General features: G+C 48.4%; 1 protein-coding gene across 1 annotated transcript in view; it reads right to left on the bottom strand.

Annotated features, from left to right (window-relative positions):
• Positions 1–25,105, bottom strand: part of LOC115208725 (serine/threonine-protein kinase SMG1-like) — a gene marked incomplete in the record, with an annotated part of 97,587 nt that overhangs the window by 65,576 nt on the left and 6,906 nt on the right. The window contains 7 exon segments of the mRNA XM_029777045.1: positions 4,353–4,450; positions 4,946–5,018; positions 6,098–6,223; positions 6,464–6,677; positions 13,706–13,764; positions 17,152–17,288; positions 18,458–18,613. Coding sequence (XP_029632905.1) covers positions 4,353–4,450; positions 4,946–5,018; positions 6,098–6,223; positions 6,464–6,677; positions 13,706–13,764; positions 17,152–17,288; positions 18,458–18,613 — 863 coding nt within the window.

Here is a 25,105-nt window from a genome sequence, read left to right as displayed (position 1 = left end):
AGACTTGAATCCCATTGAACATCTATGGAAACACTTCAATATTGCTGTTCACTGCCACTCTTCATCTTAACAGAGCTTGAGAAAATCTGCCTGGAACAAAATGAGAGAAAATTCCCATACTCAGACATAGCCGGGCCGACTCAGGGCCGACTCAGACATAGCCGGGCCGACTCAGGGCCGACTCAGACATAGCCGGGCCGACTCAGGGCCGACTCAGACATAGCCGGGCCGACTCAGGGCCGACTCATAGCCGACTCAGACACACTCAGGCTGACTCATAGCCGACTCAGACACACTCAGGCTGACTCAGACACACTCAGGCTGACTCATAGCCGACTCATAGCCGACTCAGACACACTCAGGCTGACTCATAGCCGACTCAGACACACTCAGGCTGACTCATAGCCGACTCATAGCCGACTCATAGCCGACTCATAGCCGACTCATAGCCGACTCATAGCCGACTCATAGCCGACTCATAGCCGACTCATAGCCGACTCATAGCCGACTCATAGCCGACTCATAGCCGACTCATAGCCGACTCATAGCCGACTCATAGCCGACTCATAGCCGACTCAGACACACTCATAGCCGACTCATAGCCGACTCATAGCCGACTCATAGCCGACTCATAGCCGACTCATAGCCGACTCATAGCCGACTCATAGCCGACTCATAGCCGACTCATAGCCGACTCATAGCCGACTCATAGCCGACTCATAGCCGACTCATAGCCGACTCATAGCCGACTCATAGCCGACTCATAGCCGACTCATAGCCGACTCATAGCCGACTCATAGCCGACTCATAGCCGACTCATAGCCGACTCATAGCCGACTCATAGCCGACTCATAGCCGACTCATAGCCGACTCATAGCCGACTCATAGCCGACTCATAGCCGACTCATAGCCGACTCATAGCCGACTCATAGCCGACTCATAGCCGACTCATAGCCGACTCATAGCCGACTCATAGCCGACTCATAGCCGACTCATAGCCGACTCATAGCCGACTCATAGCCGACTCAGACACACTCAGGCCGACTCAGACACACTCAGGCCGACTCAGACACACTCAGGCCGACTCAGACACACTCAGGCCGACTCAGACACACTCAGGCCGACTCAGACACACTCAGGCCGACTCAGACACACTCAGGCCGACTCAGACACACTCAGGCCGACTCAGACACACTCAGGCCGACTCAGACACACTCAGGCCGACTCAGACACACTCAGGCTGACTCAGACACACTCAGGCTGACTCAGACACACTCAGGCTGACTCAGACACACTCAGGCTGACTCACACACTCAGGCCGACTCAGACACACTCAGGCTGACTCATAGCCGACTCAGACACACTCAGGCTGACTCATAGCCGACTCAGACACACTCAGGCTGACTCATAGCCGACTCAGACACACTCAGGCTGACTCATAGCCGACTCAGACACACTCAGGCTGACTCATAGCCGACTCAGACACACTCAGGCTGACTCATAGCCGACTCAGACATACTCAGGCTGACTCATAGCCGACTCAGACATACTCAGGCTGACTCATAGCCGACTCAGACATACTCAGGCTGACTCATAGCTGACTCAGACATACTCAGGCTGACTCATAGCTGACTCAGACATACCCAGGATGACTCATAGCTGTAATCGCCACCAAAGGCGCTTCTACAAAGTATTGACTAGGGATGTGAATACTTATGTAAATGAGATATCTATTTAATTTACAATACATTTGCAACAATTTCTAAAAACATGTTTTCACTGTCATTATGGGTTATTGTATGTGGAATAAGTCAAGGGGTATGAATACTTTCTGAAGGCACTGCATGTTTGCCTGTAGCCTTATACTGCTAGTTTGGATGACTGGTCAGTCCGTATCGCTGAAGTTCTACTGTAATAAGGGAACACCGTTTCCTTTGCATAGGCATCCATGTAATAGCGTAGTGTGTATACACAGTGGCCAGTTTATTAGGTACACCCCCCTGTTCATGAAAGTGGTTTGTGCCTACAGACAGTGAGACATGGCCGTGGCTTGTTATATAAACACAGAGAGGCATTCAGTTACTGTCCTAACTGGGACATTATAAAATGGGCAAAACCAGTGACCTAAGTGACTTTGAGCGTGGTATGATCGCCGGTGCCAGGCGTGCCGGTTCCAATATCTCAGAAACGTCTGGCCTCCTGGGCTTTTCACGCACGACAGTGTCTAGGGTTTATCCAGAATGGAACACAAACATCCAGTCAGCGGCAGACCTGTGGGAGAAAACAGCTCGTTGATGAGAGAGGTCGAAGGAGAACGGTGCAAGCTGACAGGCGGGGAACAAACTCTCAAATAACGGAGCAGTACAACAGTGGTGTGCAGAACGGCATCTCAGAACGGACAACTCGTCAGTCCTTGTCACGGATTGGCTATTGCAGCAGACGACCACACCGGGTTCAACTCCGATCAGCTAAAAACAAGGAAGTGTCTCCATTTGACACGTGTTCACCAACACTGGACCACTGAGGAGTGGAAAACCATTGCCTGGTCCGATGAATTCCAGTTCCTGTTGCGTCATGCTGATGGCAGAGTCAGGATTTGGTATAGCAGCATGAGTCCATGGCTCCATCCTGCCTGGTGTCAACAGTACAGGCTGATGGCAGAGTCAGGATTTGGCGTAAGCAGCATGAGTCCATGGCCCCATCCTGCCTGGTGTCAACAGTACAGGCTGATGGCAGAGTCAGGATTTGGCGTAAGCAGCATGAGTCCATGGCCCCGTCCTGCCTGGTGTCAACAGTACAGGCTGATGGCAGAGTCAGGATTTGGCGTAAGCAGCATGAGTCCATGGCCCCATCCTGCCTGGTGTCAACAGTACAGGCTGATGGCAGAGTCAGGATTTGGCGTAAGCAGCATGAGTCCATGGCCCCGTCCTGCCTGGTGTCAACAGTACAGGCTGATGGTAGAGTCAGGATTTGGCGTAAGCAGCATGAGTCCATGGCCCCATCCTGCCTGGTGTCAACAGTACAGGCTGATGGTAGAGTCAGGATTTGGCGTAAGCAGCATGAGTCCATGGCCCCATCCTGCCTGGTGTCAACAGTACAGGCTGATGGTAGAGTCAGGATTTGGCGTAAGCAGCATGAGTCCATGGCCCCGTCCTGCCTGGTGTCAACAGTACAGGCTGATGGCAGAGTCAGGATTTGGTATAGCAGCATGAGTCCATGGCCCCGTCCTGCCTGGTGTCAACAGTACAGGCTGATGGCAGAGTCAGGATTTGGCGTAAGCAGCATGAGTCCATGGCTCCATCCTGCCTGGTGTCAACAGTACAGGCTGATGGCAGAGTCAGGATTTGGCGTAAGCAGCATGAGTCCATGGCTCCATCCTGCCTGGTGTCAACAGTACAGGCTGATGGCAGAGTCAGGATTTGGCGTAAGCAGCATGAGTCCATGGCCCCGTCCTGCCTGGTGTCAACAGTACAGGCTGATGACAGAGTCAGGATTTGGCGTAAGCAGCATGAGTCCATGGCCCCATCCTGCCTGGTGTCAACAGTACAGGCTGATGGCAGAGTCAGGATTTGGCGTAAGCAGCATGAGTCCATGGCCTCATCCTGCCTGGTGTCAACAGTACAGGCTGATGGCAGAGTCAGGATTTGGCGTAAGCAGCATGAGTCCATGGCTCCATCCTGCCTGGTGTCAACAGTACAGGCTGATGGCAGAGTCAGGATTTGGCGTAAGCAGCATGAGTCCATGGCCCCGTCCTGCCTGGTGTCAACAGTACAGGCTGATGACAGAGTCAGGATTTGGCGTAAGCAGCATGAGTCCATGGCCCCATCCTGCCTGGTGTCAACAGTACAGGCTGATGGCAGAGTCAGGATTTGGCGTAAGCAGCATGAGTCCATGGCCTCATCCTGCCTGGTGTCAACAGTACAAGCTGATGGCAGAGTCAGGATTTGGCGTAAGCAGCATGAGTCCATGGCCCCATCCTGCCTGGTGTCAACAGTACAGGCTGATGGCAGAGTCAGGATTTGGCGTAAGCAGCATGAGTCCATGGCTCCATCCTGCCTGGTGTCAACAGTACAGGCTGATGGCAGAGTCAGGATTTGGCGTAAGCAGCATGAGTCCATGGCTCCATCCTGCCTGGTGTCAACAGTACAGGCTGGTGGTGGTGGTGTACTGGTGTGGGTAATGTTTTACTGGCACACGTTAGATCCCTTGATACCAATTGAGCAACGTTTCCATGCCCCGAAGAATTACGGCTGTTCGGGAGGCAAAGGAGGGACTAGGTACTAGATGGGTGTACCTAATAAACTGGCCACAGTGTGTGTGTGTGTGTGTGTGTGTATAGTGGTGTTACTGACCTCTGCGTAGGCCTCCATGTCCTCTAGAAACTGTCCCAACAGCGTGGTAGAGAAGGTCAGGTCTGCTACCCAGAACTGCTCCAGGCTCTGCAGCCAGCCTGCACACACACAGGTCACACACACAGGTCACACACACACAGGTCACACACACACAGGTCACACACACACAGGTCACACACACACAGGTCACACACACACAGGTCACACACACACAGGTCACACACACACAGGTCACACACACACAGTTGACTTGTGTAAAACCAGGTGTCCAACTCATTTTGTCCCGGTGGCTGTATTCGGTCTTCAAAAGAGGTTCAGATGGCCGCACTCAATTTATTCATTTTTTATTTCCTCACAGTCCATTTCCAGAAAATGACTCCACAATTGATAGTGTTGGGAATTTGACGCTCCTTGACTGTCAATAAACTATGATTATAGTAAATATAGTAATATTTGCGGGCCTTATTGGATCCCCCATGACACCCCTGGTGTAAAACATACAACTACAGACTTGCAGCCATCTGTCCAACCCCACTAAATTCTGATTATATTCTATACTGAGAGGAAGATGGAAAACATTTGTGTGTACTGACCTGAGACCTGCTGAGTCAGAGACTGTTTCTGTGTGTGGTCAATGTGCCAGCCCACCAAGATATCCACCGTATCCTATCACACACAACAGGCAAGGTCAACACAACACACTTCACTGTAGACACTCTGGAGGACATTAAGAACACCTGCTAGTAGGGACAGACAGGGGGAGCGAGCCCGGCAGTAGGAGACAGGGGGAGCGAGCCGGGCAGTAGGAGACAGGGGGAGCGAGCCCGGCAGTAGGAGACAGGGGGAGCGAGCCGGGCAGTAGGAGACAGGGGGAGCGAGCCGGGCAGTAGGAGACAGGGGGAGCGAGCCGGGCAGTAGGAGACAGAGGGAGCGAGAGAGGGAAGGACTCAAGCAGTAGGAGACAGAGGGAGCGACCCGGGCAGTAGGAGGTAGAGAGAGAGGGAGCGACCCGGGCAGTAGGAGGTAGAGAGAGAGGGAGCGAGCCAGGCAGTAGGAGGTAGAGAGAGAGGGAGCGAGCCAGGCAGTAGGAGGTAGAGAGAGAGGGAGCGAGCCAGGCAGTAGGAGGTAGAGAGAGGGAGAGCGAGCCAGGCAGTAGGAGACAGAGAGAGAGGGAGCGAGCCAGGCAGTAGGAGACAGAGGGAGCGAGAGAGGGAAGGAGCCAGGCAGGAGGAGACAGAGGGAGCGAGAGAGGGAAGGAGCCAGGCAGGAGGAGACAGAGGGAGCGAGAGAGGGAAGGAGCCAGGCAGGAGGAGACAGAGGGAGCGAGAGAGGGAAGGAGCCAGGCAGGAGGAGACAGAGGGAGCGAGAGAGGGAAGGAGCCAGGCAGGAGGAGACAGAGGGAGCGAGAGAGGGAAGGAGCCAGGCAGGAGGAGACAGAGGGAGCGAGAGAGGGAAGGAGCCAGGCAGGAGGAGACAGAGGGAGAGAGAGAGGGAAGGAGCCAGGCAGTAGGAGGTAGAGAGAGAGGGAGCGAGCCAGGCAGTAGGAGGTAGAGAGAGGGAGAGCGAGCCAGGCAGTAGGAGACAGAGAGAGAGGGAGCGAGCCAGGCAGTAGGAGACAGAGAGAGAGGGAGAGGGAAGGAGCCAGGCAATAGGAAATGAGGTAGAGAAAGAAAACACCACCAGATGCTCACATTTGAAGTCTGAAGTTGGCGCAAGAGTGTGTGTGTGTGTGTGTTGCCACTCACTCTGAAGTTGGTGCTGAAGACGTGTGGGTAGCAGCGGGCCACCTGCAGGATGCAGCGGACGCTCTGACACAGCAGCTCCGGCGTGTCCAGGTTCTCCAGGATGGACTGCAGGCTACTCATCACCAGCTGACAAAACATGGACGCCACAGTGTTACCCACCCACCCACTCTCTCAACATAACCCTCCCTAACAACTACCCTGGGCCTTATACATAACAAACACATCAGGGTACGAGTGCAGACCTAGGATCAGCCCCCCCCCCTCTCGTCAATATCATGTTACTCATTGTGATCTAACAGGTCAAACTGATCCCAAGTCAGCCCTCCTACTGTGAGACACTATGAATGGAGCCCTGGTTCCTCTTACCTGCATGACAGGTGAGAAGGCCTTCCTCTCTCCGGCTGCCTCCAGGGCTCGGTATGCTGCCACCAGGTAGAGCAGCCTGACCTCGTCCCGGGGGCTGGAGCTGAACTTGACAAACATCCACTTGAAGATGCGCTCTGCTTCATAGCTCAGAGCGGTGCACAGCAGACCCAGGCACACCGCTGCTTCCTGACGCAGCTCTGACAGCAGCTTACTGCTACAGGGGAGAGACAGGGGAGAGAGACAGGGGAGAGAGACAGGGGAGAGAGACAGGGGAGAGAGACAGGGGAGAGAGACAGGGGAGAGAGACAGGGGAGAGAGACAGGGGAGTCAGTATAAACCAACACACAACCTGACAAAGATCCTAAAACATCTAAAAAGGTCTACATTGTCTGGATGGCTGGTTTCCATTTAACACCGATCTAAACATGGTCTCTAGAAATGAAGACTGGTTTCCATTTAACACCCATCTAAACATGGTCTCTAGTTATGAAGGCTGGGCGATATATCAAATTCATTTGAATGCATGTTTTAGCGCGATGTTCCAAATGCCTGTATCACAAGAATCGAGTTGTTTGTTTCATGAGCGTCTGTCTTTTTGGTCTCCTCTCCTTCTCCTCCTTCTGTGCTGTGACACCAAGCCACTCCCCCTCCTCCTCCTGTGCTGTGACACCAAGCCCCTCCCCCTCCTCCTCCTGTGCTGTGACACCAAGCCCCTCCCCCTCCTCCTCCTGTGCTGTGACACCAAGCCCCTCCTCCTCCTCCTCCTTCTGTGCTGTGACACCAAGCCACTCCCCCTCCTCCTCCTGTGCTGTGACACCAAGCCCCTCCCCCTCCTCCTCCTGTGCTGTGACACCAAGCCCCTCCTCCCCCTCCTCCTGTGCTGTGACACCAAGCCCCTCCTCCTCCCCCTCCTGTGCTGTGACACCAAGCCCCTCCTCCCCCTCCTGTGCTGTGACACCAAGCCCCTCCTCCCCCTCCTGTGCTGTGACACCAAGCCCCTCCTGTGCTGTGACACCAAGCCCCTCCTCCTCCTGTGCTGTGACACCAAGCCCCCTCCTCCTCCTCCTCCTCCTCCTTCTGTGCTGTGACACCAAGCCACTCCCCCTCCTCCTCCTGTGCTGTGACACCAAGCCACTCCCCCCCTCCTCCTCCTGTGCTGTGACACCAAGCCCCTCCTCCTCCTCCTTCTGTGCTGTGAAACCAAGCCCCTCCTCCTCCTCCTTCGGTGCTGTGACACCAAGCCACTCCCCCTCCTCCTCCTGTGCTGTGACACCAAGCCCCTCCTCCTCCTCCTCCTTCTGTGCTGTGACACCAAGCCACTCCCCCTCCTCCTCCTGTGCTGTGACACCAAGCCCCTCCTCCTCCTCCTTCTGTGCTGTGAAACCAAGCCCCTCCTCCTCCTCCTTCTGTGCTGTGACACCAAGCCACTCCTCCTCCTCCTGGTCTGTGACACCAAGCCCCTCCTCCTCCTCCTGGTCTGTGTTATATAATACCACTAGCAGCATCTGAACCAGACTGTTATACTGGCCGTCTGGTCTGTGTTATATAATACCACTAGCAGCATCTGAACCAGACTGTTATACTGGCTGTCTGGTCTGTGTTATATAATACCGCTAGCAGCATCTGAACCAGACTGTTATACTGGCTGTCTGGTCTGTGTTATATAATACCGCTAGCAGCATCTGAACCAGACTGTTATACTGGCCGTCTGGTCTGTGTTATATAATACCACTAGCAGCATCTGAACCAGACTGTTATACTGGCCGTCTGGTCTGTGTTATATAATACCACTAGCAGCATCTGAACCAGACTGTTATACTGGCTGTCTGGTCTGTGTTATATAATACCGCTAGCAGCATCTGAACCAGACTGTTATACTGGCTGTCTGGTCTGTGTTATATAATACCGCTAGCAGCATCTGAACCAGACTGTTATACTGGCTGTCTGGTCTGTGTTATATAATACCACTAGCAGCATCTGAACCAGACTGTTATACTGGCCGTCCGGTCTGTGTTATATAATACCACTAGCAGCATCTGAACCAGACTGTTACACTGGCTGTCTGGTCTGTGTTATATAATACCACTAGCAGCATCTGAACCAGACTGTTATACTGGCCGTCTGGTCTGTGTTATATAATACCGCTAGCAGCATCTGAACCAGACTGTTATACTGGCTGTCTGGTCTGTGTTATATAATACCACTAGCAGCATCTGAACCAGACTGTTATACTGGCTGTCTGGTCTGTGTTATATAATACCACTAGCAGCATCTGAACCAGACTGTTATACTGGCTGTCTGGTGTGTGTTATATAATACCACTAGCAGCATCTGAACCAGACTGTTATACTAGCCGTCTGGTCTGTGTTATATAATACCACTAGCAGCATCTGAACCAGACTGTTATACTGGCCGTCTGGTCTGTGTTATATAATACCACTAGCAGCATCTGAACCAGACTGTTATACTGGCCGTCTGGTCTGTGTTATATAATACCACTAGCAGCATCTGAACCAGACTGTTATACTGGCTGTCTGGTCTGTGTTATATAATACCACTAGCAGCATCTGAACCAGACTGTTATACTGGCCGTCTGGTCTGTGTTATATAATACCACTAGCAGCATCTGAACCAGACTGTTATACTGGCTGTCTGGTCTGTGTTATATAATACCGCTAGCAGCATCTGAACCAGACTGTTATACTGGCTGTCTGGTCTGTGTTATATAATACCACTAGCAGCATCTGAACCAGACTGTTATACTGGCTGTCTGGTCTGTGTTATATAATACCACTAGCAGCATCTGAACCAGACTGTTATACTGGCCGTCTGGTCTGTGTTATATAATACCACTAGCAGCATCTGAACCAGACTGTTATACTGGCTGTCTGGTCTGTGTTATATAATACCACTAGCAGCATCTGAACCAGACTGTTATACTGGCTGTCTGGTCTGTGTTATATAATACCACTAGCAGCATCTGAACCAGACTGTTATACTGGCTGTCTGGTCTGTGTTATATAATACCACTAGCAGCATCTGAACCAGACTGTTATACTGGCCGTCTGGTCTGTGTTATATAATACCACTAGCAGCATCTGAACCAGACTGTTATACTGGCTGTCTGGTCTGTGTTATATAATACCACTAGCAGCATCTGAACCAGACTGTTATACTGGCCGTCTGGTCTGTGTTATATAATACCACTAGCAGCATCTGAACCAGACTGTTATACTGGCTGTCTGGTCTGTGTTATATAATACCACTAGCAGCATCTGAACCAGACTGTTATACTGGCTGTCTGGTCTGTGTTATATAATACCACTAGCAGCATCTGAACCAGACTGTTATACTGGCTGTCTGGTCTGTGTTATATAATACCACTAGCAGCATCTGAACCAGACTGTTATACTGGCTGTCTGGTCTGTGTTTCATAAATGTGCAATGAGCATAAAACACAATTACATAAGGAATTGGCAACTCTTTGTAATTGTGAGAGATAAACATGTTATCCAGGTAGGCCACATGATTTCAACATGGAATGGAAATGAACAGGCTGTTGTTTAAACAGTTGGAGACAGACTGTTGTAGCTTGTTAACAAGCTAATAGAGCCAGGTTGACTAGACATATTAAGGTATGCTGGCTACCCACTAGCATGTGGGCTTATGCTGCAGAGATGGTTGATGAGATCTGTGCTAATTGTCTATAATGTCTGCTACCAGAAGTTGGTCGTTATTAGTGAATGTGCATTATGCTTCTGCTGAGAATTATTTACTAAAAAGGGCATTTTTCATAGACATCACTGATCTGGCGTTCAAGTCTTATTACAGAAAAGCAAGTTAAACTATTTTTTATAAAATCATGAAACTATGAGTGGGTCTTGCGGAGGGCTTGTATTTAACCTAGGTATTTAACACAAGCCCTGAAGTGATTAGATTATTCCTGACTGAAATGCTGTGTATGGATCTTTAAAATCACTCAACGACACTTAGATGTTTTTATTTAACAAGGCAAGTCAGATAACAGATTCTTATTTACAATGACGACCTACCCCGGTTAAACCCTAACCCTAACCCTACCCTGGTTAAACACTAACCCTAACCTGGTTAAACCCTAACCCTAACCCGGTTAAACCCTAACCCTAACCCTACCCTGGTTAAACCCTAACCCTACCCTGGTTAAACCCTAACCCTAACCTGGTTAAACCCTAACCCTAACCCGGTTAAACCCTAACCATTACCCTACCCCGGTTAAACCCTAACCCTACCCTGGTTAAACCCTAACCCTACCCTGGTTAAACCCTAACCCTAACCCTACCCTGGTTAAACCCTAACCCTAATCCTACCCTGGTTAAACCCTAACCCTAACGACGCTGGGACAACTGAGCGCCGCCGTACAGGACTCCCAATCACGGCCAGTTGTGACACAGCCTGGAATCGAACCAGGGTCTGTAGTGACGCCTCTAGCACTGAGATGCAGGTCCTTAGACCACTGTGATACAGCCTGGAATGGAACCAGGGTCTGTAGTGACACCTCTAGCACTGAGATGCAGGGTCTTAGACCGCTGTGATACAGCCTGGAATGGAACCAGGGTCTGTAGTGACTCCTCTAGCACTGAGATGCAGGGCCTTAGACCACTGTGATACAGCCTGGAATGGAAACAGGGTCTGTAGTGACTCCTCTAGCACTGAGATGCAGGGTCTTAGACCGCTGCGCCACTCTGGAGCCCCAATAATAAAGTTAGAGACATGGTTTGCCTGTTAGATGATAAATTAGATGCAGCTCTTGAAATACATAAACCCCCCTTAACAGTTTTGAATATGATAACTGATGATCAAATGGGCCCCATGCCAGTGGGTAATTCAACCATGTTGACTACACCTTTAGATAGCTGGCCATTACACTAACTTACCAATCCAAAAAATGTTTTGGTGACATGGGCTAATTGATCTACAGCACAACCACATTTCTAAATCGCACCTTGTGTATCTATTATTCTCTCTCTCAACAGTAAGTTGAGAACCTGACTGAGTTCCTAAAAAACAACTAGTGTTGCCCATCCCTGCTGTAGACTATGGAGAGAGACCTTAAGGCCAGAGACCTTAAGACCAGAGACCTTAAGGCCAGAGACCTTAAGGCCAGAGACCTTAAGGCCAGAGACCTTAAGGCCAGAGACCTTAAGGCCAGAGACCTTAACCTCTTTGGTATAGGGGGCAGTATTGAGAATTTTGGAAAAAATATGTTCCCATTTTTAACTGCCTCCTACACCAACTCAGAAGCTAGAATATGCATATTATTGTTCAGGTTTGGATAGAAAACACTCTGAATTTTCTAAAACTGTTTGAATGGTGTCTGTGAGTATAACAGAACTCCTATGGCAGGCAAAAACCTGACAAGGCTTCAAGCAGGAAGTACCCTGTCTGACAAGGAGTCGTGCGTCTTACCTCTTTTTATTGAAAAGTAAGGATCTTAGCTGTAACGTGACAATTCCCAGGGCTCCAATAGGCTCTCAGAGCCCGCGAAATAACTGAAGGTTTACGAGGGAACCTCAGGTTGAAATATATTATCGCCTTTTGTAAGTGGATGCTCGGAGGACCTTTCAATGATGCGCGTGCATGAGTCGCTTCTGAGGAGAAATTTTATTCGGCTGTTTAGGCTCAATGCATACTCCCGGTCGGAATATTAACACTTCTCTATGACATAAATGGCATAAAAATTGGTTTTAAACAGCGGTTGACATGCTTCGAAGTACGGTAATGGAATATTTAGACATTTTTGACACGCCAATGCGCCATGCGCGACACCGCGAAGAAGCATTCTAGAACTCACGAACAAAACGTCGCTGTTGGAACATAACGATGGATTATTTGGGACCAAACCAACATTTGTTATTGAAGTAGAAGTCCTGGCAGTGTATTCTGATGAAGAACAAGCAAGGTAAGAACATTTTTCTTATAGGAAATGTGATTTTGGTGGATGCTGACCTGGGTGGGTATCTAAATAGCTAGCCCTGTAATGCCGGGCTATGTACTTAGATTATTGCAAAATGTGCTTCATCCGAAAAGCTATTTTAAAATCGGACATATCGAGTGCATAGAGGGGTAATGTATCTATAATTCTTAAAATAATTGTTATGCTTTTTGTGAACGTTTATCGTGAGTAATTTAGTAAAATCACCGGAAGTGTTCGGTGGGAATGCTAGTTCTGAACGTCACATGCTAATGTAAAAGCTGGTTTTTGATATAAATATGAACTTGATTGAACAGACATGCATGTATTGTATAACACAATGTCCTAGGTGTGTCATCTGATGAAGATCATCAAAGGTTAGTGCTGCATTTAGATATGGTTTGGGTTTATGTGACATGATATGCTAGCTTGAAAAATGGCTGTGTGATTATTTCTGGCTGGGTACTCTGCTGACATAATCTAATGTTTTGCTTTTGTTGTAAAGCCTTTTTGAAATCGGACAGTGGGGTTAGATTAACGAGATTCTTGTCTTTAAATAGCTGTGAAATAGTCATATGTTTGAGAAATTGAAGTTATAGCATTTCTAACGATTCAAAAATCGCGCCACTGGATTGAAGTGGCTGTTACGTAGGTGGGACGAAATCGTCCCACATAGCCCAGAGAGGTTAAGACCAGAGACCTTAAGACCAGAGACCTTAAGACCAGAGACCTTAAGACCAGAGACCTTAAGACCAGAGACCTTAAGACCAGAGACCTTAAGACCAGAGACCTTAAGACCAGAGACCTTAAGACCAGAGACCTTAAGACCAGAGACCTTAAGACCAGAGACCTTAAGACCAGAGACCTTAAGACCAGAGACCTTAAGACCAGAGACCTTAAGACCAGAGACCTTAAGACCAGAGACCTTAAGACCAGAGACCTTAAGACCAGAGACCAGAGACCTTAAGACCAGAGACCTTAAGGCCAGAGACCTTAAGGCCAGAGACCTTAAGGCCAGAGACCTTAAGGCCAGAGACCTTAAGACCAGAGACCTTAAGACCAGAGACCTTAAGACCAGAGACCTTAAGACCAGAGACCTTAAGACCAGAGACCTTAAGACCAGAGACCTTAAGACCAGAGACCTTAAGACCAGAGACCTTAAGACCAGAGACCTTAAGACCAGAGACCTTAAGACCAGAGACATGACCTGGTCAGAAGTACTGTACTATAGAGGGAACAAGGTGCCATTTCAGATGGAGACTCTTTGGCTCTGATTGGGAACTTCCTCTTACCTTTCATTCAAAATATCATTCAGGGTACTGAGGATGGTATCCAACTGTTTCACCAGGGCCTGGTGGGAGAGAGAAGGGGGAGGGCGAGAGAGAGAAGGGGGAGGGCGAGAGAGAGAAGGGGGAGGGCGAGAGAGAGAAGGGGGAGGGCGAGAGAGAGAAGGGGGAGGGCGAGAGAGCGGAACACAATCAGTGTCAAACAGGGAGAGAACACAGTTCTACAGTGGAGCTGCACCACAACTACCCCTGGTAAACACAACCCCTCCAGTCTAAACACAGCCCTGGTAAACACAACCCCTCCAGTCTAAACACAGCCCTGGTAAACACAACCCCTCCAGTCTAAACACACCCCTGGTAAACACAACCCCTCCAGTCTAAACACAGCCCTGGTAAACACAACCCCTCCAGTCTAAACACACCCCTGGTAAACACAACCCCTCCAGTCTAAACACAACCCCTCCAGTCTAAACACAACCCCTCCAGTCTAAACACAACCCTGGTAAACACAGCACTACTCGGGGCCTATAGTAGAGCCCTACTCGGGGCCTATAGTAGAGCCCTACTCGGGGCCTATAGTAGAGCCCTACTCGGGGCCTATAGTAGAGCCCTACTCGGGGCCTATAGTAGAGCCCTACTCGGGGCCTATAGTAGAGCCCTACTCGGGGCCTATAGTAGAGCCCTACTCGGGGCCTATAGTAGAGCCCTACTCGGGGCCTATAGTAGAGCCCTACTCGGGGCCTATAGCAGAGCCCTACTCGGGGCCTATAGCAGAGCCCTACTCGGGGCCTATAGTAGAGCCCTACTCGGGGCCTATAGTAGAGCCCTACTCGGGGCCTATAGTAGAGCCCTACTCGGGGCCTATAGCAGAGCCCTACTCGGGGCCTATAGTAGAGCCCTACTCGGGGCCTATAGCAGAGCCCTACTCGGGGCCTATAGCAGAGCCCTACTCGGGGCCTATAGTAGAGCCCTACTCGGGGCCTATAGTAGAGCCCTACTCGGGGCCTATAGTAGAGCCCTACTCGGGGCCTATAGCAGAGCCCTACTCGGGGCCTATAGTAGAGCCCTACTCGGGGCCTATAGTAGAGCCCTACTCGGGGCCTATAGTAGAGCCCTACTCGGGGCCTATAGCAGAGCCCTACTCGGGGCCTATAGTAGAGCCCTACTCGGGGCCTATAGTAGAGCCCTACTCGGGGCCTATAGCAGAGCCCTACTCGGGGCCTATAGTAGAGCCCTACTCGGGGCCTATAGCAGAGCCCTACTCGGGGCCTATAGCAGAGCCCTACTCGGGGCCTATAGTAGAGCCCTACTCGGGGCCTATAGTAGAGCCCTACTCGGGGCCTATAGTAGAGCCCTACTCGGGGCCTATAGCAGAGCCCTACTCGGGGCCTATAGCAGAGCCCTACTCGGGGCCTATAGTAGAGCCCTACTCGGGGCCTATAGTAGAGCCCTACTCGGGGCCTATAGTAGAGCCCTACTCGGGGCCTATAGTAGAGCCCTACTCGGGGCCTATAGCAGAGCCCTACTCGGGGCCTATAGCAGAGCCCTACTCGGGGCCTATAGTAGAGCCCTACTCGGGGCCTATAGTAGCGCCCTACTTAGGGAACAGAGTACCATTTGTGACACAGGTTCTAATATCCCCCCAGATCAGAGGCTCTGACCACAGCTATCCAAGGGAGAATCTCTGAGCTAGGGAGCTAAGACCTCCCTGGGTTACTGGGGTCAATCAATTGACTAACTGATCAGACAGATCAACCTCACCAGTGATATTGTCTGAGTGAGTGATGAACTACCCAGATAGATAGATAGATAGATAGTTGAAGTCGGAAGTTTACATACACATTAGCCAAATACATACTCAGTTTTTCACAATTCCTGACATTTACTCCTAGTAAAAATTCCCTGTCTTAGGATCACCACTTCATTTTAAGAATGTGAAATGTCAGAATAATAGTAGAGAGAATGATTTATTTCAGCTTTTATTTCTTTCATCACATTCCCAGTGGGTCAGAAGTTTACATACACTCAATTAGTATTTGGTAGCATTGCCTTTAAATTGTTTAACTTGGGTCAAACATTTCGGGTAGCCTTCCACAAGCTTCCCACAATAAGTTGGGTGAATTTTGTCCCATTCCTCCTGACAGAGCTGGTGTAACTGAGTCAGGTTTGTAGGCCTCCTTGCTCGCACATGCTTTTTCAGTTCTGCCCACAAATTTTCTATAGGATTGAGGTCAGGGCTTTGTGATGACCACTCCAATACCTTGACTTTGTTGTCCTTAAGCCGTTTTGCCACCACTTTGGAAGTATGCTCGGGGTCATTGTCCATTTGGAAGACCCATTTGTGACCAAGCTTTAACTTCCTGACTGATGTCTTGAGATGTTGCTTCAATATATCCACATAATTATCCTTCCTCATGATGCCATCTATTTTGTGAAGTGCACCAGTCTCTCCTGCAGCAAAGCACCCCCACAACATGATGCTGCCACCCCTGTGCGTCACGGTTGGGATGGTGTTCTTCGGCTTGCAAGCCCCCCCCCCCTTTTTCCTCCAAACGAGGATGGTCATTATGGCCAATCAGTTCTATTTTTGTTTCATCAGACCAGAGGACATTTCTCCAAAAAGTACGATCTTTGTCCCCATGTCCAGTTACAAACCCTAGTCTGTCTTTTTTATGGCGGTTTTGGAGCAGTGGCTTCTTTCTTGCTGAGTGGCCTTTCAGGCCATGTTGATATAGGACTCGTATATTGTGGATATAGATACTTTTGTACCCGTTTCCTCCAGCATCTTCACAAGGTCCTTTGCTGTTGTTCTAGGATTGATTTGCACTTTTCGCACAAAAGTACGTTCATCTCTAGGAGACAGAATGCATCTCCTTCCTGGCGGTATGACGGCTGCGTGGTCCCATGGTGTTTATACTTGCGTACTATTGCTTGTACAGATGAACGTGGTACCTTCAGGCGTTTGGAAATTAGTCCAAAGTATGAACCAGACTTGTGAAGGTCTACAACTGTTTTTCTGAGGTTTTGGCTGATTTCTTTTGATTTTCCCATGATGTCAAGCAAAGAGGCCCTGAGTTTGAAGGTAGGCCTTGAAATACATCCACAGGTACACCTCCAATTGACTCAAATGATGTCAATTAGCCCATCAGAAGCTTCTAAAGCCATGACATCATTTTCTGGAATTTTCCAAGCTGTTTAAAGGCACAGTCAACTTAGTGTATGTAAACTTCTGACCCACTGGAATTGTGATAGTGAATTATAAGTGAAATAATCTGTCTGTAAACAATTGTTTCAAAAATTACTTGTCATGCACAAAGTAGATGTCCTAACCGACTTGCCAAAACTATAGTTTAAGACATTTGTGGAGTGGTTGAAAAACGAGTTTTAAATGACTCCAACCTAAGTGTATGTAAACTTCCGATTTCAACTGTAGATATGATTGATGACCTCACCACTTTGTTGTCAGAGTGAGTGATGAACTCCCGGAGCTGTCTGACAGTGGCCAGCCGGCGGTCCCTGTCCTCCTCACGGGACACACGGCGCAGGAGGTTGGACAGGCGAGACTCATCGGAGTGAGACATCCCTCTGTCTGTAAGGGGGGGGGGGGCAGAGAGAGGGATGTATGGAAAGAACAAGAAAGAGGGAGAGTGGGCAGGATGTAAAGAGAGATGGAGAAAGAGATTGAAAGAGGGGGATGGAGAGATAAAATGGAGATCAGAAATAGAATTCAGCAATTGTGCCATTATATCTAGGAGAACCAAGTAGTGGTTTCCAAACCCATCCTCAGAACCCCCAGACGTTCCAGGGATTTGATCTATTCCCCAGCTAGCACCTGATTCAACTGGTCAACCAATCATCAAGCCCTTGACTAGGTGAATCAGGTGTATTATGACTGGCGAGCGGTTTGACGACAGCCCCCGGGGGGAGGCTTTGACGACAGCCCCCCGGGGAGAGGGTTGACGACAGCCCCCCGGGGAGAGGGTTGACGACAGCCCCCCGGGGAGAGGGTTGACGACAGCCCCCGGGGAGAGGGTTGACGACAGCCCCCCGGGGAGAGGGTTGACGACAGCCCCCCGGGGAGAGGGTTGACGACAGCCCCCCGGGGAGAGGGTTGACGACAGCCCCCCGGGAGAGGGGTGACGACAGCCCCCCGGGAGAGGGGTGACGACAGCCCCCCGGGAGAGGGGTGACGACAGCCCCCGGGGAGAGGGTTGACGACAGCCCCCCGGGGAGAGGGTTGACGACAGCCCCCGGGGAGAGGGTTGACGACAGCCCCCCGGGAGAGGGTTGACGACAGCCCCCCGGGGAGAGGGTTGACGACAGCCCCCCGGGAGAGGGTTGACGACAGCCCCCCGGGGAGAGGGTTGACGACAGCCCCCGGGGAGAGGGTTGACGACAGCCCCCCGGGGAGAGGGTTGACGACAGCCCCATGGGGAGAGGGCTGACGACAGCCCCCCGGGGAGAGGGGTGACGACAGCCCCCCGGGGAGAGGGTTGACGACAGCCCCATGGGGAGAGGGTTGACGACAGCCCCCCGGGGAGAGGGGTGACGACAGCCCCCCGGGGAGAGGGGTGACGACAGCCCCCCGGGGAGAGGGGTGACGACAGCCCCCCGGGGAGAGGGGTGACGACAGCCCCCGGGGAGAGGGTTGACGACAGCCCCCGGGGAGAGGGGTGACGACAGCCCCCGGGGAGAGGGGTGACGACAGCCCCCGGGGAGAGGGGTGACGACAGCCCCTGGTGTAGACTGTATACTCACCGTGGGATTTCCTCATGTCCTTAGAAGCTAAAGCACGGTTTCCATGCTGCTGAAAAGTGGTCAAATCGGCGGTCGCATCGTTGATCCTCAACTCTTGCCCCAACGACTTCCAACCAAAAGTATCATCACTGAACCCTCCTGCAGCTTCATATCCTCCTGGAGAGAGAGAGGGGGAAACACATGAGAGGGGAGAGAGGAGGAGGAGGAGAGTGGAGAGCGTTACGTCTTCCACCAGAAAGCATACGGTGTTTGCTCCACCAGAGCCAGTGTTCTGGTTATACAGTCAACGAAGCACAGAGAAACCAGCACCATCATTACTGCTGGTGTGAGTGGTCATTCCACTCAGCAGTCTCAGAAGGACACTTCCTGTCACTATGATAAACGCTGGCTGCACCAGAGATGCCGCTCTGTCACACTACTTTTGACCAGGGCCCGTATCCACCAAGCGTCTCAGAGCGCCGATCTAGCATCAGTTTAACCTTTTTGATCATAATGAACAGGAGGACCTGATCCTAGATCATAATGAACAGATCCTAAATCAGAACCCCTACTCTGATATGTAAAAGAAATTGTCAGACTCCAGCCACCCAAGTCATAGACTGTTCTCTCTGCTACCGCACAGCAAGCGGTACCAATGCACCAAGTCTGGAACCAACAGGACCCTGAACAGCTTCTATTCACAAATCATAAGACTGCTAAATAGTTAGTTAAATAGTTAACCAATCCATAAGATTGCTAAATAGTTAGTTAAATAGTTAACCAATCCATAAGATTGCTAAATAGTTAGTTAAATAGTTAACCAATCCATAAGACTGCTAAATAGTTAGTTATTAACCAATCCATAAGACTGCTAAATAGTTAGTCAAGACTGATCAATAGTTAAATAATAGAACACAGACTATCTGAATTGACCCTTTTTACACTAACTCTTTTGACTCATCACATACGCTGCTGTTACTGTTTATTATCTATCCTGTTGTCTAGTCACTTTATCCCTGCCTATATTTAAATATCTACATCATACCCCTACACATCGACTCAGTACTGGTACCCTGTGTATATAGCCATGTTATCATGGACTGGGTACTGGTACCCCGTGTATATAGCCACGTTATCATGGACTGGGTACTGGTACCCCGTGTATATAACCAAGTAATCATTGACTGGGTACTGGTACCCCGTGTATATAACCAAGTAATCATTGACTGGGTACTGGTACCCCGTGTATATAACCAAGTAATCATTGACTGGGTACTTTTTAAAATGTATTTTTTTATTATTTATTGAATATTTGAAACATACAATATACACTGATCAAAAAAATAAAGGGAACACTTAAACACCACAATGTAACTCCAAGATCTAGGATGTGTTGCTTAAGTGTTCCCTTAATTTTTTGGAGCAGTATACTTGCAGTGAAGCCACTCAATAACTACATCATACCAGTCATCCAACAGATTCCCATTCAGAGAGACACACAGAAGCATCCAGGGTCAATGCCCTGCTCAAGGACACGTTAATAGATCTCCCACCAGGCCAAAAAAACGTGAACCCGAACCCTCCAAGATCCCCCCCACAGCTCCCCAATAGCTGTCCCTCAACCAATCGAGACCCCTCCCACACTCCCCTCCCAGGAAGAAAAAATGTAATCAAAAATACAACTAATTCCATTCCCCACCCCCAAGAACACCCCAATGCACCAACAACCAAGAGAATGAACTAAAGAGAAAAAAGGAAAAGACAGACATTGATTTGGTACTGGTAACCCCTGTATATAGCCAAGTTATCATTGACTGGGTACTGGTAACCCCTGTATATAACCAAGTTATCATTGACTGGGTACTGGTAACCCCTGTATATAACCAAGTTATCATTGACTGGGTACTGGTAACCCCTGTATATAACCAAGTTATCATTGACTGGGTACTGGTAACCCCTGTATATAACCAAGTTATCATTGACTGGGTACTGGTACCCCTGTATATAACCAAGTTATCATTGACTGGGTACTGGTAACCCCTGTATATAACCAAGTTATCATTGACTGGGTACTGGTAACCCCTGTATATAACCAAGTTACCATTGACTGGGTACTGGTACCCCTGTATATAGCCAAGTTACCATTGACTGGGTACTGGTAACCCCTGTATATAGCCAAGTTATCATTGACTGGGTACTGGTACCCCGTGTATATAGCCAAGTAATCATTGACTGGGTACTGGTAACCCCTGTATATAGCCAAGTTATCATTGACTGGGTACTGGTAACCCCTGTATATAACCAAGTTATCATTGACTGGGTACTGGTAACCCCTGTATATAGCCAAGTTATCATTGACTGGGTACTGGTAACCCCTGTATATAACCAAGTTATCATTGACTGGGTACTGGTAACCCCTGTATATAGCCAAGTTATCATTGACTGGGTACTGGTAACCCCTGTATATAACCAAGTTATCATTGACTGGGTACTGGTAACCCCTGTATATAACCAAGTTATCATTGACTGGGTACTGGTAACCCCTGTATATAGCCAAGTTATCATTGACTGGGTACTGGTAACCCCTGTATATAACCAAGTTATCATTGACTGGGTACTGGTAACCCCTGTATATAGCCAAGTTATCATTGACTGGGTACTGGTAACCCCTGTATATAGCCAAGTTATCATTGACTGGGTACTGGTACCCCGTGTATATAACCAAGTTATCATTGACTGGGTACTGGTAACCCCTGTATATAGCCAAGTTATCATTGACTGGGTACTGGTAACCCCTGTATATAGCCAAGTTATCATTGACTGGGTACTGGTAACCCCTGTATATAGCCAAGTTATCATTGACTGGGTACTGGTAACCCCTGTATATAGCCAAGTTATCATTGACTGGGTACTGGTAACCCCTGTATATAGCCAAGTTATCATTGACTGGGTACTGGTAACCACTGTATATAGCCAAGTTATCATTGACTGGGTACTGGTAACCCCTGTATATAGCCAAGTTATCATTGACTGGGTACTGGTAACCCCTGTATATAGCCAAGTTATCATTGACTGGGTACTGGTAACCCCTGTATATAGCCAAGTTATCATTGACTCAGTACTGGTAACCCCTGTATATAGCCAAGTTATCATTGACTGGGTACTGGTAACCCCTGTATATAGCCAAGTTATCATTGACTGGGTACTGGTAACCCCTGTATATAGCCAAGTTATCATTGACTGGGTACTGGTAACCCCTGTATATAGCCAAGTAATCATTGACTGGGTACTGGTAACCCCTGTATATAGCCAAGTTATCATTGACTGGGTACTGGTAACCCCTGTATATAGCCAAGTAATCATTGACTGGGTACGGGTACCCCGTGTATATAACCAAGTAATCATTGACTGGGTACTGGTACCCCGTGTATATAACCAAGTAATCATTGACTGGGTACTGGTAACCACTGTATATAGCCAAGTTATCATTGACTGGGTACTGGTAACCCCTGTATATAGCCAAGTTATCATTGACTTGGTACTGGTAACCCCTGTATATAGCCAAGTAATCATTGACTGGGTACTGGTAACCCCTGTATATAGCCAAGTTATCATTGACTGGGTACTGGTAACCCCTGTATATAGCCAAGTTATCATTGACTGGGTACTGGTAACCCCTGTATATAGCCAAGTAATCATTGACTGGGTACTGGTAACCCCTGTATATAGCCAAGTTATCATTGACTGGGTACTGGTAACCCCTGTATATAGCCAAGTAATCATTGACTGGGTACTGGTAACCCCTGTATATAGCCAAGTTATCATTGACTGGGTACTGGTAACCCCTGTATATAGCCAAGTTATCATTGACTGGGTACTGGTAACCCCTGTATAGCCAAGTTATCATTGACTGGGTACTGGTAACCCCTGTATATAGCCAAGTTATCATTGACTCAGTACTGGTAACCCCTGTATATAGCCAAGTTATCATTGACTGGGTACTGGTAACCCCTGTATATAGCCAAGTTATCATTGACTGGGTACTGGTAACCCCTGTATATAGCCAAGTTATCATTGACTGGGTACTGGTAACCCCTGTATATAGCCAAGTAATCATTGACTGGGTACTGGTAACCCCTGTATATAGCCAAGTTATCATTGACTGGGTACTGGTAACCCCTGTATATAGCCAAGTAATCATTGACTGGGTACTGGTACCCCGTGTATATAACCAAGTAATCATTGACTGGGTACTGGTACCCCGTGTATATAACCAAGTAATCATTGACTGGGTACTGGTAACCACTGTATATAGCCAAGTTATCATTGACTGGGTACTGGTAACCCCTGTATATAGCCAAGTTATCATTGACTTGGTACTGGTAACCCCTGTATATAGCCAAGTTATCATTGACTGGGTACTGGTAACCCCTGTATATAGCCAAGTAATCATTGACTGGGTACTGGTAACCCCTGTATATAGCCAAGTTATCATTGACTGGGTACTGGTAACCCCTGTATATAGCCAAGTAATCATTGACTGGGTACTGGTAACCCCTGTATATAGCCAAGTTATCATTGACTGGGTACTGGTAACCCCTGTATATAGCCAAGTAATCATTGACTGGGTACTGGTAACCCCTGTATATAGCCAAGTTATCATTGACTGGGTACTGGTAACCCCTGTATATAGCCAAGTTATCATTGACTGGGTACTGGTAACCCCTGTATATAGCCAAGTTATCATTGACTGGGTACTGGTAACCCCTGTATATAGCCAAGTTATCATTGACTGGGTACTGGTAACCCCTGTATATAGCCAAGTTACCATTGACTCAGTACTGGTAACCCCTGTATATAGCCAAGTAATCATTGACTGGGTACTGGTAACCCCTGTATATAGCCAAGTTACCATTGACTCAGTCCTGGTAACCCCTGTATATAGCCAAGTTACCATTGACTGGGTACTGGTAACCCCTGTATATAGCCAAGTTACCATTGACTCAGTACTGGTAACCCCTGTATATAGCCAAGTTACCATTGACTGGGTACTGGTAACCCCTGTATATAGCCAAGTTACCATTGACTCAGTACTGGTAACCCCTGTATATAGCCAAGTTATCATTGACTGGGTACTGGTAACCCCTGTATATAGCCAAGTTATCATTGACTCAGTACTGGTAACCCCTGTATATAGCCAAGTTACCATTGACTCAGTACTGGTAACCCTTGTATATAACCAAGTTATCATTGACTGGGTACTGGTAACCCCTGTATATAGCCAAGTTATCATTGACTCAGTACTGGTAACCCCTGTATATAGCCAAGTTACCATTGACTCAGTACTGGTAACCCCTGTATATAGCCAAGTTATCATTGACTGGGTACTGGTAACCCCTGTATATAGCCAAGTTATCATTGACTCAGTACTGGTAACCCCTGTATATAGCCAAGTTATCATTGACTGGGTACTGGTAACCCCTGTATATAGCCAAGTTATCATTGACTGGGTACTGGTAACCCCTGTATATAGCCAAGTTATCATTGACTGGGTACTGGTAACCCCTGTATATAGCCAAGTTATCATTGACTGGGTACTGGTAACCCCTGTATATAGCCAAGTTATCATTGACTCAGTACTGGTAACCCCTGTATATAGCCAAGTTATCATTGACTGGGTACTGGTAACCCCTGTATATAGCCAAGTTATCATTGACTGGGTACTGGTAACCCCTGTATATAGCCAAGTTATCATTGACTGGGTACTGGTAACCCCTGTATATAGCCAAGTTATCATTGACTGGGTACTGGTAACCCCTGTATATAGCCAAGTTATCATTGACTGGGTACTGGTAACCCCTGTATATAGCCAAGTTATCATTGACTGGGTACTGGTAACCCCTGTATATAGCCAAGTTATCATTGACTCAGTACTGGTATCCCCTGTATATAGCCAAGTTATCATTGACTCGGTACTGGTATCCCCTGTATATAGCCAAGTAATCATTGACTGGGTACTGGTACCCCGTGTATATAGCCAAGTTATCATTGACTGGGTACTGGTAACCACTGTATATAGCCATGTTATCATTGACTCGGTACTGGTAACCACTGTATATAGCCATGTTATCATTGACTGGGTACTGGTAACCCCTGTATATAGCCATGTTATCATTGACTCGGTACTGGTAACCCCTGTATATAGCCATGTTATCATTGACTCGGTACTGGTAACCACTGTATATAGCCATGTTATCATTGACTGGGTACTGGTAACCCCTGTATATAACAATGTAATCATTGATTTGGTACTGGTAACCCCTGTATATAACAATGTAATCATTGACTGGGTACTGGTAACCCCTGTATATAACAATGTAATCATTGATTTGGTACTGGTACTCCGTGTATATAACCAAGTAATCGTTACTCATTGTGTATTAATTCCTTGTGTTATTATTTTTCTATTTTTCTCTCTTTGTTGGGAAGGGCTCGTTAGGAAGCATTTCACTGTTAGTCTACATCTGTTGTTTACGAAGCTTATGACAAATAACATTTTAACATGCTTCATGGATACAGGGCCCATGGTAACGACTGGCTAATGTGAACTACAATCCCAACGCAGCTTTTTAACGTTCACAAACTTAAATAATCATCACTTGCGATACG

The sequence above is a fragment of the Salmo trutta genome, chromosome 1, assembly GCF_901001165.1.
Source record: "Salmo trutta chromosome 1, fSalTru1.1, whole genome shotgun sequence".
In the NCBI taxonomy this organism is placed as follows: Eukaryota; Metazoa; Chordata; class Actinopteri; order Salmoniformes; family Salmonidae; genus Salmo; species Salmo trutta.
Note: the sequence above shows the minus strand (reverse complement) of the source record. Positions and strands in the feature narration are given on the sequence as shown.